Here is a 16,848-nt window from a genome sequence, read left to right as displayed (position 1 = left end):
AATAAATGTAACTCGTACACTCGTTGGGGTGGATACTTTTTATTCAACGAAATAAAATGCACATAAAACGTGATGAAAACATATTTAGTGAAGAAACTAATAGTACATTTATTAGGTATAAAACGTGCATTAAAAAAGTCTGTGACAGAATAATTAACTAGAATAATCTTCGGACACATCGCATCTGAAATGATGCTATGACCATTCTGAAATTCCAAAGCCAGAGTCGAATCGGTCGAATTTAAACTTGGACTTGGTAAAAAGCCGTTTTTAAATTTAAATTTTATTTTTTACATTTTTAGATCAGCAATGCAAAGTCATAATGATGGAGGAGCGCATATGAGCCTGTTGTTTTTGTCAGTCCATCCTAGAAATGTTTTTACCATTTTTGTCCGCATGTTTTAAATTGATATCTTATTCATATTAAAATCTTCATTCGCATAAGACGCGAATGAAGTCGAGGGGGAGCCCCCTTTGCGTTCGTTAGCCCAGGGCCCCGCGAAGGCTTAACGCGGCACTGCACACAGCAGCTTTACATCAGCGTTCGTCCCTCAAGTCTATGGAAACTCGCGACCGGTTCGTGACAGGCTCGTTCACCTGCACGAGCACAGGCTCTGCCTCTGGCTCCAGAACGCGAACAATTCTGCTGAAAAAGGGGTATCCGCGTCCTCCTGATACTGCAGATAATCTGCGGGTCGGGCCAAGTAATAAAAAAAAATAACATTCAAATGGATTGCGGGTGGATGAGAGATGAATCATTAATGTGTTGATTTTAATAAAGACACAGAACTCTTATTTCACGGTAAGACGCAACGAACTTGCGTCACTCTTACTTCCGCTTTGATCTTGTTAATAATAATTAATTTTTTGAAGAAGAACCATTGCTGAGTGATTTAAAAATAGCCTCACATACTGAATTTTTGCACTGAAAACTGAACTTTATTAACTATTTGCACTGATTTATTGTGTTGGGTAAATTTTGTTAATTTGTGCTTTTTTTATTCCCCGCAGTGGCTCAGGAGATGAGTCTTTGAGTCTGAAAAAAAGTCAACAAAGTTAAAATATAAAACCAAAGACTTTTTTTGAGGTTATGTAATCTTGTTTAAACAGATTTTATAAAATTGGTTTCGAAAAAGGTATCGTTTAGGTATCGGTATCGATGTCAAGGTATCGGTATCGAAAATTTTTGAACGATACCCAGCCCTACCGGCCAATAATGAGTCGGAATTATAAGGTTCCATCTGCATTCTGAGCTAGTTCAGAGCTAGTGCTATTGCCAGTTTGGAGTGGGTTCAACCGGTTTGCCTTTCCACAGGCTTGAGAGCCACCACAGAGCCAGGTCTTACGCCCCTGTATACATCTTATCTTTCCCAGCGACGTTAGCGCAGCAGCACCAAACGCAAACGCACCGAGCTTGAAGAGAACGGCGTATGACAAAGCACCGCGAGAGCGACCCAAAAGCACAAGGTGTCGTATACAAACGTTCCCGTGGACCGGCGCGACACTGATGTCACACACCGATGCATCTCGGACAAGCCTTCCATCAACAATGGCGAATGTTTCGTATTGATGATGCTAGTGGCTTTGTGAACCTACGTCGGCATCCAAACAAGGCTCGCTGTAAGTTGTATATAATTCCAAGGTGACGATATGTTTCTTCTGAGGAACACAAAAGAAGATATTTTGAAGAGCATTGGGGTCCAAATGATGCTTATCCCAGTTGACTTTCACTATATGGGACATTCTTTAAAATATAATTTTTTTGTTCTACAAAAAAAAAAAAAAAAAGTCATACAGTTTTGAACATGTTGATAGATTTTTAACCCTCTACTGCACACATGTTGATGGCACATGAAGAAAAAAAATATTCTGCATTTTTTTTTTTTTTTTTTTTTGGTTCATTTGGGAACATGGTATTGATTTAAAAAAAAAAGAAAAAAAAAAAGGCTTCTCTTTACCTTCATACACAGGCACACATATTTTTTTATGTACAGTTCATGTTATTTGAACTAAGATTACTAAAGCAAATAATCTTGCCTTCTCACACCATGTGCTCCTGTGACCATGTGACCATGAACAGGACGTCCCAGCTTCAAATGGTGCTTGATAGTGACTCCTACACCTTACTGCACTCTACTTTTTCGACCTTTCTAATTGGTTGTAATCATTTAAAGAAATATGTACAGGGCTTAAGAAAACCTTTTGTTGCCTGAAGGCAACGCTGTGCTGTTTGGGGGTGAATTATTTCAGTAAATTCCATTTTGTTCTTCACTATCATCAGCATTCAGAAGACTTTTATGGTTGATAGAGACGTGGGTATTGTTGTGGAAGAATTGCATAAAATATTTTCAGAATTTATCCCTATAGTGCTACAAAATAAAAATAAACTCATGTTGTTCCAAGCTTATATGCAGTTGAGTAAATAATGACTGATTTTTCATATTTGGGTGAAATATCCCTTTAACTCTTGGTGATTAAAATCCCTCCCCAATAACTGGATTGGCTCCACTTTCTTTCACACCAAACAACGGGTGAGATTTGGCATCTTTCCTTGCTTGATTGGATGATGTCAGAAACCCATTAGAAGGATCTCTAGGGTTTTTTTTTTTTTTTTAAACACGTTTTCTTATCATTTACTACTCTGTAGCATTTTAGAAGAACTTGAGTCATTAATTAAAATGGTTCATTCAAATGCAGTAAGTTTAGGTCAACGTGATTATCATGTCATTAGTGTCATTAATCACTTTAGAGGTTAGGGGTTTGTTGACATCCCTAATATAAGTATTAATTAATTTTACTTCAGAAAATGTGAACTCTCATCTTTCATGCCCAGATTATACATTTTCAGTTTTACTAATGAGAAGAGAGAAGGCGTAGCTGATGGCACTACCATAATCATGTGAATGAATTGGCACTAGCCTGAGGGAATGGAGCTGTCTGTGTTTCGCCCGGAGGAGGGATTCTGGCAGTGAGGAAAGTCACACTGGGAGTCTCAGCTGTTCTCCAGCGCCTCTTCCTCTCACCATCACTGGGTGTTCTGCCACTCTTCTCTAGAGCCAAGCTGTCCACGCTGTGTTACGTTTACCCCTGTTGATCGTGCGCTGGAGTAAAATGTGCTTTACAGCGAAATGCGGTTGACGATGGGTAGTGCGAGGAATTTCTGTGAAATGGTTTGAACACTGTTTACTTTCTTGTGTTGATGTATTTCCTATTGCAGGGCTTTCAATTAGCTTCATTTGAGGGCTGGATTATCAAAATAAATTGTAGAATGAAAATGTGAGGGGGGGCCAAGGGGGTGGAGGGTTGCCCCGATCGCTTTCCGGAGGCCTATAAAATGAGAAATTCAAATCAAATGCATATTCAGCAGTAAAATGTACTGATATTAACAACAGTAAAATCTATAAAGTATACAACAGATTTTTATTGGGTTAAATTAAAATATTCGGACTGTGTGACTGAGTTGATAACACCTGTACATGTATAAACACTCAAAGAAACTGAAATAGTTTAAACTAAATTAATTTTATACCCTTACATCCCTAATAAATGAATATTAATGATGATACATGACTATATTAATTACAGTATTCAAAATGAATATACCACATTTCTGCCAAAACACCATTGTTAACACGGTTACTACAGAACCACTTCCAAACAATGGTACATGTTTGTAAGGGTGATGATTTGGGGAATTTAAAGCCTTCTAACTTGTTTGTTCATGACGCAGCGTTTCTCCTGATTTCCTCATCAGTCTTGTTGGGAATGTCGAGGCTGTTTCATCTGATTTTTAGGCCAGTTTAATCATCGAGTGATTTGTAGTTTGTAACAAAGATGTTAAGCCCAAAGTATATTTAGTTTTTTACACGTGCACTCGCCGCATAAATATTGAATATGCCAACATTAATCTTTTTTTATTAAACACTGTTCCAATGCAGCAATTCACATACAAATTTTGAACTGACATCGATATGAAATTAAAGGTGCCGTAGAACGTCTTTTTAAAAGATGTAATATAAGTCTAAGGTGTCCCCTGAATGTGTCTGTGAAGTTTCAGCTCAAAATACCCCATAGATTTTTTTTTTTTTTTTTTTTTTTTAATTTGCCGATTCAGGCTGTGGCCCCTTTAAATCTCGTGCTCCCCTCCCCCCAAGCTTGCGACTGCCTTAACCAGCATAAACAAAGTTTACACAGCTAATATAACCCTCAGAATGGATCTTTACAAAGTGTTCATCATGCAACATGTCTATTCGCCCAAGTACAGTATTTATTTGGATGTTTACATTTGATTCTGAATGAGTTTGATAGTGCTCCGTGGCTAAAGCTAACTTTACACACTGTTGGAGAGATTTATAAAGAATGAAGTTGTTTATGAATTATACAGACTGCAAGTGTTTAAAAATGAAAATAGCGACGGCTCTTGTCTCTGTGAATACAGTAAGAAACGATGGTAACTTTAACCACATTTAACAGTACATTAGCAACATGCTAACAAAACATTTAGAAAGACAATTTACAAATATCACTAAAAATATCATGATATTATGGATCATGTCAGTTATTATCGCTCCATCTGCCATTTTTCACTATTGTTCTTGCTTGCTTACCTTGTCTGATGATTCAGCTGTGCACAGATCCAGATGTTAATACTGGCTGCCCTTGTCTAATGCCTTGATCATTCGCTGGCATATGCAAATATTGGGGGCGTACATATTAATGATCCCGACTGTTACGTAACAGTCAGTGTTATGTTGAGATTCGCCTGTTCTTCTGAGGTCTTTTAAACAAATGAGATTTACATAAGAAGGAGGAAACAATGGAGTTTGAGACTCAATGTATGTCATTTCCATGTACTGAACTCTTGTTATTTAACTATGCTGAGGTAAATTCAATTTTTAATTCTAGGGCACCTTTAAGAAATCTAGACAAAGAAATAATTTTTTACAATCCATGTTATAAAGTGAAATGACTCAGGAAAAAGGTATTGAACACACTAACTGAAATTGTATTTAATAGTTGGTGGAAAATTGTGGAGTATTTATTATTTTATTTTTTTTTGCAATGACCACTTCAAGGCGCATCCTGTATGATCAAACTTTAAATCTTAAATATTCTGGGGTCTCACTTGTGAATTTTGGTCTTCAGTTCCTTCCACCAATGCTCTGTTGGGTTTAGGTGTGGTGATTAACTGGGACATTCTAACTTTATTTTCTTCTTCTGGAACCAATTCAAACTCTCCTTTGCAGTGTGTTTTGGATTGTTGTCCTGGTGGAAGGTCCACCACAGCCTCATCTTCATCATCCTGGTGCATGGCAACAAATTCATCTCAAGAATTCCCAGTGCATTCATCTTCCCTTCAATAATATTGATTCTGCCAGTACCATGAGAAGAGAAACGGCCTCATACCATGATGCCTCCACCTCGAAAACATCACTGTTGGTATGCTATTTTTAGGATCATACGCAAAGCCATTTCTCCTCCAAACATGCTATGTGGTATTGTTGCCAAACGTTTGATTTTTGCCTCATCTGACCACACTAAATTCCCAGTATTTCAGACCTTTCCAAATGTTGTGTAGAAAGCTTCAAATGAGTTTCAACATGTCTTTTCTTCAATAACGGAGCTTTCTGTGGTGAGCGTGCATGGAGGCTGTTCCTATTTCCTATTGTTTTCTCTGTGACAACTGTACCTGCTGCCTCCAAGTCTTCCTGGACCTCTTTCCGAGTGGTCCTTGGTTCTTGGGCTACTCTTCTGACTAACCTTCTGACTCCCTGATCAGTAATCCTGTGAGGAGCTCCTTTGCATGGCCAGTTGATGGTTGAATGATGTTCCTTTCAGTTGTGGAAGATGGCCACAGCGCGGGTGTGTGCGGCGTCAGGATGTTTAACACTTCTTTTTACCCCTAAGTGAAGAACGAAAAAGTAGACTACATCTCTGTGAATATATACTTCTGTGAGCATTTCCACTCCCATTACTTGAATCTTTTTTCAAATCTGAGGTGTATCATGAACATTTTAACACTGATCATTCACAATCCCACAGCTCATCTAGGCTCTTCTGTCCTGCAATGTTTTTAAATCCGGGCACAGGTTGTCTTTTCCTTGCAGTGCTGGTTTATTTGATCGTTGGCCCGTGCCATAGTTAATGGTGTAATATGCAGCTCAAGCATATCCACTTACAGAAAAACAGACGCTTATGGGTGGTGCTCACTTTGTGAGCCACAGTCTCAGTACGGTACCCTAAATTACCCCCACGACACCGCCGGTCTGCACCCTGCTGTGACGGCACACACCCTCACCCCCCCCGGCCGGCTGCAAAGAAGTATTTTTATCCCAGCATTCCTGGGCACAGGAGGAGGACGAGTATCTGGTTCTTCAGAGGCTTGAGTTTCTCAACAGCTGAGAGGAGCCGCTGATAAAGACCTGTCCTGTGGGCTTTTATTGTCTCCTGTCTTTCATTGTGGATCTAACTGTGTCTCATTCATTCATTCTGTGCTTCTCTTCTCTCTGTGCCTCCATCTCTTTCTTTTATTTCCTGTGACATGTCCCGCCTTAAATTGCAGACAGTTGATTACTATTGACTAGATTTTGTCATTTTGCCTTAGTACATTTTTAGATAGTTGTATAGTTATGTTTAGTGGCTGGGCTTTAATTAGCTTGCTGATCAAGGAATTCTATAATAATTGAAAAATGTTATCCAGAATCATTCCAATTCATCAGAGAGGAAAATTAAGTCACCGATAGAACATCTACAATACAACAGAAATACTTGTAATTTATGTTGTATATTTATGTTGGCCATAAGGGTCTCTTTTGAATGCTCATATGATGACAACAAAATGGTTGACTTTTTCACTGGTAATTAGGGGTGTGACAACACGGGTAGCTCACGAAATGAGACATGAGATTTAGTTCATGAAAACAAGACAAGATGTTTACACAGTGTTTTTAATAAATCCTCAATGACGAAATATGACAACTAAAATAGTCTGCAGGTGCACTTTGTAAAGTTTTAAAGGGTTAGTTCACCCAAAAATGAAAAAAATGTAATTATCATGCCGTTCCACACCTGTAAGACCTTCATTCATCTTCGGAACACACATTAAGATATTTTTTGATGAAATCCGCTGGCTCTGTGAGGCCTCCATAGCCAGCAATGACACTTCCTCTCTCAAGATCCATTAATGTACTAAAAACATATTTAAATCAGTTCATGTGAGTACAGTGGTTCAATATTAATATTATAAAGCAACAAAAATATTTTTGGTGTGCCAAAAAAACAAAATAACGACTTCTATAGTGATGGCCGATTTCAAAACACTGCTTCAGGAAGCTTCAGAACATAAATGAATCAGTGTATCGAATCATGATTCGGATCGCATGTCAAACCGCCAGACTGCTGAAATCACTTGACTTTGGCGCTCCGAACAGCTGATTCGACACGCTGATTCATTTATTTAAATCATTTGTCACATGCATAGGCTCTGTTGTGCATCGTATCCTCCGACATGGTCTTGTCAGTCATCTCGTCACTTACTCTCATCACATGAACTCAGTTTCCTCCCGCTGCTCTACATACAGTGCTGCAGCTCATGTTGGATGAGCTGGATGGGATTGAAGCAACTTTTTTCCAACTGAATTAAATGGTTTTTATTTCTATAAAAAGCAAAACAACAGTAATGTAAACATAGCGGTGGCATGTTCTATCCTAATTTCACCCTCACACTCCATCAGCTTTTCACCTCGACGAGAAATCTCAATTCAAAATTAGAACTTAATCTTGCGAGATCTTGTGGCACAAGATATCCTCACACCCCTAGTGGTAATACTGATCAGCCACAAAAGCACTGAACTGAAGTGAAAAACATTGATTATATCGTTACAATGGCACCTGTCAAGGGGTGGGATATATTAGGCAGCAAGTGAACAGTCAGTCCTTGAATTTCATGCGTTGGAAACAGGAAAAAATGGTTAAGGTGAATAGATATGAATGACTTTGACAAGGGCCAAATAGTGATGACTAGTTGACAGGTCTTTTGGGATGATTCTGGTGTGCAGTGGTTAGTCCCTACCAAAGTGGTGCAAGGAAGGACAACAAGTGAACCGGAATCAGGGTCAAGTGTGCCCAAGGCTCATTGATGTACGTTGGAAGAAAAGGCTTACTTGTCATTGTCCTGCAGAGTTTACTTCCAACGTGCCTCTTCCAACACACCTGCCCCAAAGTTTTTAGTATACCTCGGCTGCATCCGAAAACATAATCATTCTGATTTCGGAGGACGCAGTCCAAGGAAGAAAGGCATCAAGGCACATCCGAATCCAATGTTAGCTTCTCTTCCTGTTTCCTGAGATACAGTACCTTCATCTGATCAATTTTTGAAGTCTTCAGCATAGATGCATCCTTCGTAGTCTTTGATATCCACAATCCCCAAAGAGTGTGATATCAAAAAGGTGAGTCAACAAGTTTTCGGATGCAGCCCTCGTAAGACCTTGATTAGGTGCTTCAGGTGTGTGTAATTGGGGTTGGTGCTGAACTCTAACAGTGGCCCTCCAGGAGCAGGATTGGACACCCCTGGCCTAGCTAAAGATTGCGGCAGACCATGTACCCCCTTCATGGCAATGGTGTTTTCCTGATGGCAGTGGCTTCTTTCAGCAGGATAATGCACCCTACCACTGCAGAAATTGTTCAGGAATGGTTTGAGGAACATGACAAAGAGTTCGAGGTGTTGCCTTGGCCTCCAAATTCCCCAGATCTCCGTCTGATTGAGCATCTGTGGGATGTGCTGAACAAACAAGTCCGATCCATGGAGGCCCTACATTACAACTTGCAGGACTTCTTCTTCGTTAATGTCTTTGTGTCATGTGGTTTCAGGCACCTTCAGAGGTCTTGTGGAGTCCATGCCCCGACGCATCACAGAACATGATAATAGAAAGGTTGTTTGTAATGTTGTGGCTGATCAATGTACATAATAGAAATTTAAATAAAGTTGTTGAAATGTTCAAGTATTTTCACAAACCATTCAGTCAAACTGCAAACATTGTTTTCATTAGTTTTTGTTATTTAGTTAGCTGAAAGTGTAGATTTTAGAACCAAATTTCTGGGTTTATTTTCTATCCTGCCCACAGAATCTCACAGACACTCCAGTAGTGGATATGTTTTTGAAGGTTGTGCCGGTATCGACCCAGTGAGCATTAGCGAGACCATAGACCGAGATGCAGCGAGTGAGATTGAGAGGTGGTGATGAGCTGAGTGGCTTCCTGACAGCAATGACTGGCTACTGCTCTGCTCTGGCCGAGGAGGAGGAGTCTCTCTCTATCTTTAGTTTGAGTGCTTATCACAGATGCAAACTCCTCACCTTTAGGTGAGAACTAGGTGAGAACTTTTGAGATCAAAATGGGTCACCTGTGGGATTTGCACAGATCCAATGAGTGTTGTATGGGGGGGTCTTACAAGAGTATCCTGCATAGCATTTCATTATTTATAAGATGAGATTTTAACCAAATGTTGATTTTAATTTTTTTTTTTTTTTGGGGGGGGGGTCAAATGTTGCAACAATGTAAATTTTTTGCAAGAAATTGACAGATTTGAACATTTAAGGGATCTTTACATTTATTTTTACTACCCTGTAAGTAACTACAACTGAATGTAAAGCAAATAACTTTAAAAAAAAAAAATTAGGTGCGCAGCATGCAATGTTCTCTCCTTTCTTCCTCCTTACCTGTTTGCGTCCCTGGCTTATTTCTCCTCCTCAGCCATTGCGCATCAGCTTCTGGTCAAAGTTCAGAAGCATACAGCTTCCCAGCCGTCTGTTGGTGTGATGTCTGGTGAATAGAAATCTAATGAGAGCCAAGACCAGTTAATATCTGTTATAACACCCATTCCCGAAACTAGCCAACATATCGTAACGGTGTACAGGTGTTTTGTCAGAGAGGAAGTCTTTTTAGGTGACAAATAGTTTTTTGCATTGTTCCAAAATTCCCATTGTTGTATTGTTTTGTTTGGCACCTTTTCCAAATTAAACAGCCTGTTTGGATTCATGCACATTTATAGTTGGCTTGTTATAAGAGTAAATAAAATGACTTAATTTACCTTCATTACATTTCAAATCTGGCTGTCTGTCTTTCTTTCACGGAGCCTGAAGTGATTTTGAAAAATCTCTTGAGTGGCTGTTTTCATTGCGGTGGGTCTTATTCATGATCTTGTTATACTTTAACAGTTCTTTTTCATCTGTTGGTGCTCAACAATGTCTGTCCTTCACCTTCACTATATGACAGAGCAACCAAGATATTTAGATAAAAAAAAAAAAAAACCTCAACCTGTGGTCCACCCAAGAAATAATGTTAGAGTAAATGATTTCACACTTTTCATTTTTGGATGAACTATTCATTGACAATTATTTCAAGCATCCTATATTTTTTTATTAATGACACAAGTGTCCATAATAAAGAGAAAAATCTTTTAAAATTCTAGTTTAAACGCATGAAAAACACTATTTTCTGTTTCAAACTTTCACACAGCATGTTTTGGTTATAAAAAACATTAAAAATTCAAATCTAGACTTTGATTTTTAAGTTTATTATAAAAACAGATAATTTTTTTTAACCAAAATGCAATAAAATCCATGACATGTTTTTTCTTTTTCAAAATGCAATTAATCCATCAATGTTATTTTTCATATTGAAAATACACAACAAAGTTGATTCACATATATGACAGCCTCTGAACTTTGTCAATACTAATCTTATATACAAACATTTGACTAAACCCATTCAGTCGTCACTCCCAAAATGAATTCAACGAGTCATCTTGTTAATGTTATGAATTACTTGAGTGTCTCATCTTAATCTCCTCACATAAATGATTACATTCTGATGACTTATGTTTCTTCCCCACCGCAGAAACCACCACAGGGACATCAATGGCGTCAAAATTATTCATTTTTCTGTTTTTGTTGATCACAAAGCAGATGACAGAATAACACGGTGGATATCGCATTTTGCGCAAAATTAATAAGTGACTTTTCTATGCCAACCAGATACAATACTGATTTTGGCGGAAACTCGATTAAAAAAAAAAAAAAAAAAAAAATGGCGTTTCAAATATAATTAATTTGTATATGATGTGAAAATTGTACAACTACGCACATGACAACTAACCTTTCCTTGTCATAAAACTGTCAAATTATCTGATATTTTAAGAGACTTATTGACCTTGACACAAAAAAACAACAAAAAAAAAAGAGTTTCTGCGTGATGGTTTGATTTGGCAGAGAAAAGCTTTTCAGATATGAATAAGCAGAGAAGCATTTTTTTTTTTTTTTTTTTCCTCAAATAATAATAATAAATAATGTGCCAATTATTATATGAAAAAAATGATGGTTGTTCATTTGCATGTCTGGCGTGTATATTATGACAGGCAGCAGAAGCTGTGTGTGTGTGTGTGTTCATGTTCATCTCCTTAGGCCAGTGCTGTGCCATCACTAAACTGTCCTCCCCCAGATGCTATTTATAGTAAGAGTCTACCTCAGAGACATCGGCAAAGAAGAAATGCATCTATAATTAAACTGAGCTTCTCTCTCACGCTCTTATACACACTGTCCTTTACTTCCCCTCTTTTATTGTTTTCTCTTTCTATTTATATTGCTTTCCTTTCCTTCAAATAGTATTTGTGTTCCCTTACCTAAGATGTACCCTGCGTCTCGATCAGCTCCCTAGGTCGTGAATCAGTATATCATGTAAATGAATGTGGTCGACCTCCTGATCAGTGCCCTGATCTGCCCTCAATCTGCCCGGGGAGCTGATTGAGACGCACCCGTCGTGTTATTTTCTGTCCTAGCACCGCCCCACTACATACACCTACAAATACCATAGTGTTTCCATGGGGTCGTTTGGATGGGGCACCACTATGGAATTTTGGGCATTTCACATGGCAAAAGCATGGCATTCCTTTAAGTGCCTTTGAGTACATTTAAAATACCACAGTGTATAAATATGGTATTTAAACAGTACTGTTGTTTATATTAAAATACCGTTGATATTGTACCATACTATCACCACAGTACTCTTTTGTATGGGTAGTATTTAGTATAAGTAAAATAAACAATAATTGGAATAATATAATATTTTTTTATTTCAGCTAGTTGCCAAACATCTGTTTTTTTTTTTGTTTGTTTTGTTTTTTTAACTTCATGTGCTAAAATAACTAAAAGAGAATTTAAATAAAACAGTATGAACATATTTAAACAAAACTAATCAAATTTACAAAAATGCACAAAAAACAATTTAAAAGGAAAATGGAAAATATAAAAATATTAATTCTAAATATTAATAAATTATAATAGTATCTGAGTAATACTAAAACAACACTGGTCTGTTCCACTTTTTAATGTTTCCCAAGTGATTTATTTTTGTCTTCCATTTTCAACTCTTTCTTTTATGTAATTCTGTGTGCATGTCCACATGGAGTCTAATGCCACAAAATGTGGCAAAAAGTTTGCAAATATTTCCACAGGATTAGAACAGTACAGATCCTCTGCCTCGTTTGTGTACATTTTATTATAGATTTTGGCAAAAGAAATGATGCTTTCAGCAACCAATACTCTAGTGTTTAGCTCTATTAAACACATTTGAACATGTTTAAATCCATTTAGCAGGATTATGCAGATTTTCCTTAAAAAATCAGCCCAGAAAATGCAAGAAAAAGTCATGAAATTTTGTCTTGGCCTGTCTATTCTTCGTCTTCGTCGTCTTCTTCTTCGTTTCTGTTTTAAAATCTTGGCGAATTGCACAATAATTAAATGTCACCCCAGATTTAAAAGAGTGATGTTTTCATGGCATTCTTTAATATCACTCCCACGTTTTCAGAGATATTAGACTATTTTAATGCAAAATAAAATGTCATTTTAATTGTTTGTTGTAGCTCTTTCAAATTTTACTGCTTCTACTTGTTTCTGCACATCTCATTAAAATAATTATACAGACTTTTTTGCATTAAAGCAGTTAGTTGGTGTGCAACAATTCACTTCTTGAAGTCATATTAGTGCGCAATTCTGGATAAAGCGGAGAATTTATGGAGAATCGTGTTTGGTACGGATTCGGTAGAGCTGATGGGAGAACTAACCTTTTTTTTTTCATTAAACAGTGGTTTACTGAACATTGTCTATCCATATATAAATTCAATTATAATTTAAAGTTTTCTTCAGAATAAATCTTTCTCTGCTAATGCTGTAAACTACAGGGAGCACTTTCTTGCACATTAATATAATAGAAAAGATTACAGTTAACAATTAAATATTAAATTAAGTTGCTATTTATTTTATTTAGATATAATAATCAACACTCGCATAAAAATTCTATGCAAACATGTAAATTACATATAAGGCAGTTTTTGCATTAGCTTCTGAATCTATTTCTACTCCAATTCGATGTTAAAATATAATCATTTACACAGTGGATATCATAACTTGTTTTCATGACAGATTTATTTAAACATGCATTATGCATATACATTAAATGGTAAAGACTGGTTACGTAAAATATAATCAATATATAGGCTAATATAGTGCTTAATGTAGCAGAAGAGTTCATTTCTGACTGTTTCAGTAAGTTGTACTATATCTTTCAACATACCTTCAGATGTTCATTTATATTTATTCTGTAACTAGTATTAGAGAGAGAGGAAGAGATGATCGCTCTGCGCTGCCGCTTGAACTAAGGCACCTATACAATGATCACGCCACATCAAAGAGCAACAAAATTGCATTTATGGTTTTAATTTCATGATAAGATAGACAGAATTTGAGGGATGAGACTTTGTTTCTTATTGAAAGTAACAAAACACAAGAGCTTTTTGTGATTTATTGGTGGTTAAAAGTGGTTAATGGGCTACAACTGTATTCGTCGGTACACGTGTACTGAACCGAAAGACCCGTACTGAAAATTTTTGGTATGAATACGAGTACCGTTACACCCCTAAGAGATTGTGATTCTCCCATTATTTAATAAATATCTTAAAAAAAAAAACAAACAAACATGTAATTTACTATATTTTGATCACTACCGTAGACATCAGTGTTTATATCTAAACTATAAGCATTTATCAAAGTACTTCTGTGATAGTTTGAAATATTGTAACACAGAAATAATGATACTGGTTGAAAAGACTGTTTGTGACGATGTTTCAAAACTATGCATGACAACTGCTCTCTCTGGATCAGCGGCAGCACCAACACCAACACAGATCTGAATGTCCGCTGTGATCGTACCTGTCAAAGGCTCAATAGACACAGCTGAATTGTTGTCATTTAGGAATAAGAGTTTGGGTGTTTGAATCGAGATTGCCATATTTTAACAACTAATCATGCAGCTCTAACTCGTATGCATCGATCTTAAAATCAGGGGTTCAAGTATATAGCGTTGAATCTCTATTGTAATTGTTAAAATTTCCAAGAATCTGCATTCTCCCCTAAAAGAAATTGGGCTTACCAAACCATAAGTCGTAGAGACTTGAAACTTCGAGGGCCGGTAGTACTCACACCATCTAAAACGTCACCAAGGCTTGCCCCGATCGGCCTGAGGGGGGCGCTACAGCAGTCAAAAGGACGAAATTGCTCATAACTCCTAAACCGTTAGGCTCAAATTCCTCATTCTGAGCAACTTTGTACCGCCTCAGTTCATCGATTCGTTTAAATATTGGAGATTATTTAAAAAATCAACTTTGGCGAACTAGTCCTAGGTTTTTGGCTCAACCTCAATAATTGTTAAATAGCTTTATAAACTATATATTTTCTATGGTAAATTGCATCTATTGGCGGTAAATTGTCTTTTCCATCTATGATTGAGATGGTTACAGGCTTGTTAATTAAAACATTATACCTTTTTATGCATATGCTTGAACCCCAATTATTGCTGCTCGCAGCTATATTATCACTTGAATTGTGAATTGTTTTTAGTGTCCAGTAATCTTTTTTTAAATTGCAAATAAATCATAATTCATACAATTTATTTCCACCCCAAAGCTACACCAGTGGTTGAGCCAAAGTCCGGTCCAGATATCCGCTCCAGTCTGTGGTCGTGAATAAAAGTCACACTGGCAAAATCGTGAAAAAAAAAAAATATAAATAAATAAATTGCTTCATTTTCTTTGTGTAAATATTATTCTCTTTAATATTTGAGGTGAACTATGACCTGACCATTTCTTGGTGCCAATCACCCTTTACATGATTCTCTTAACCACCATTCATTATTTTTTACATTTCCACCTGTTGGGAATGAGCAGATATGTTTGGCCTTTCTCGTAAGCATTCAGCTGTTACATTCCTCATTTTTACAATTACACCTCCCCCCCCCCCCCCCCATCTTCCCTTCTGTTCTGACATGTCACACTGCATGAAAGTGCAAACCGCCAGAACTAGTTTAATCTACACTGTTGTACTACTAGTTTTCAGACCTCCAAGCCATCATATGAGCGTGTGAACCTCTGAACTTCTGAAACACACAGGCTCTTTCCTGCTTATGCCTCGGCTCCAGTTGGACGCTTGAGTAACCGATGTTTTGTGCAGTTTATGATGCAGGATGTTTGTGAACCCACTCTTTTTACGACGTTTATCATCATAAATAAGTGATGCTTTCCAGATGATGCACTCTTAAATGTTCTATATTTGTACTAACCATCAGTTGCTCCAGATGGGCTTTTCCTGCAATGTTACATTTTAACATTATGGAAACAAATTCCCAATACTTTGTAAAAAAAGCAAATGTGACCATTCTGCCATGACTGAATGTGTCTTTCTTCTCTCTGCAGCTCTTATATTCCTCTTTTATCTGGTCTTCTATGGCTTCCTGGCTGGAATGTTCAGTCTCACCATGTGGGTGATGCTACAGACTCTGGATGATCACACTCCCAGATACAGGGACCGAGTGGCCAATCCAGGTAACAATCCCAGAGTATTAAGGTACTATTCTTTGTTAAGCCCCTTTGGACCAATATGTATTATGAAAAGCGGTAAACAAATAAATTGAAACCGTAAGCTAAAATTCAACAAAATGTTACATGATGCAACAATACTTTTTTCAAACAGTAGTATGCCACATTGCCCCATGTTTTATGTTTAATTTACACATTGTACATTTAATTTTGTGTTTCTTGGCAGTCCAGTGAATTGAGTAGTTTAGATGTTTTATATACAAAAACGGCACATTAGGGCTGTATATTGATTTCTCGATTTTGATTCTCATTTTGATGAACCGATATTGATTCCTAAACACCACGAATCGATCTTTTAGTCTGTGCTGTTTTTATTTGAAGCCTTGTTCGTTACTTTTGATATTAAAGGGATAGTTCACCCAATGCCTCACCCTCAATGCATCCTAGGTGTATATGACTATCTTCTTTTAGACAAACTCAATCTGAAGGATATTTAAAAAATATCCTTGCTCCTCAAAGATTTATAATGGTTGTGAATGTACCCATCCTTGAAAAAAAAAAAAAAAAAAGTAATCCATACAACTTCAGGGGGTTAATAAAGGCCTTCTGAAGCGAAGTGATGCATTTTTGTAAGAACTTTATAAACTATAAATTAAAATAACTAGCTTCCAGCAGGCGACCGTATGCGCGGTACCCACCACTATATAATGCGGCATAAGCTCAGAATCTTCCTTTTCACTTCAACAATTAATAACTTCGACATTACTACGAGACAGCTGTGGAGAAGACGCAAAGTAGACGGATTACCCTCTCGGCGTTCCAGCATGTCTACCTTCTGCACGCTGTGTTCGGGGCCTATCGAGGCTCCGGACACCCACGAGTACTGCATTCTGTGCCTGGGACTCGCCCATGCAGAAGCAGCACTCG

At 37.4% G+C, this 16,848-nt stretch overlaps 1 protein-coding gene across 1 annotated transcript in view; it reads left to right on the top strand.

The window, feature by feature from the left end:
* Positions 1-16,848, top strand: part of atp1b3b (ATPase Na+/K+ transporting subunit beta 3b) — a 38,151-nt gene that overhangs the window by 5,582 nt on the left and 15,721 nt on the right. The window contains exon 2 of the mRNA XM_067365389.1: positions 15,799-15,927. Coding sequence (XP_067221490.1) covers positions 15,799-15,927 — 129 coding nt within the window. The remainder of the gene's footprint in view (positions 1-15,798; positions 15,928-16,848) is intronic.

The sequence above is a fragment of the Chanodichthys erythropterus genome, chromosome 17 (assembly GCF_024489055.1).
Source record: "Chanodichthys erythropterus isolate Z2021 chromosome 17, ASM2448905v1, whole genome shotgun sequence".
NCBI classification, from domain to species: Eukaryota; Metazoa; Chordata; class Actinopteri; order Cypriniformes; family Xenocyprididae; genus Chanodichthys; species Chanodichthys erythropterus.
This window is presented reverse-complemented; position numbering and strand designations above follow the sequence as displayed.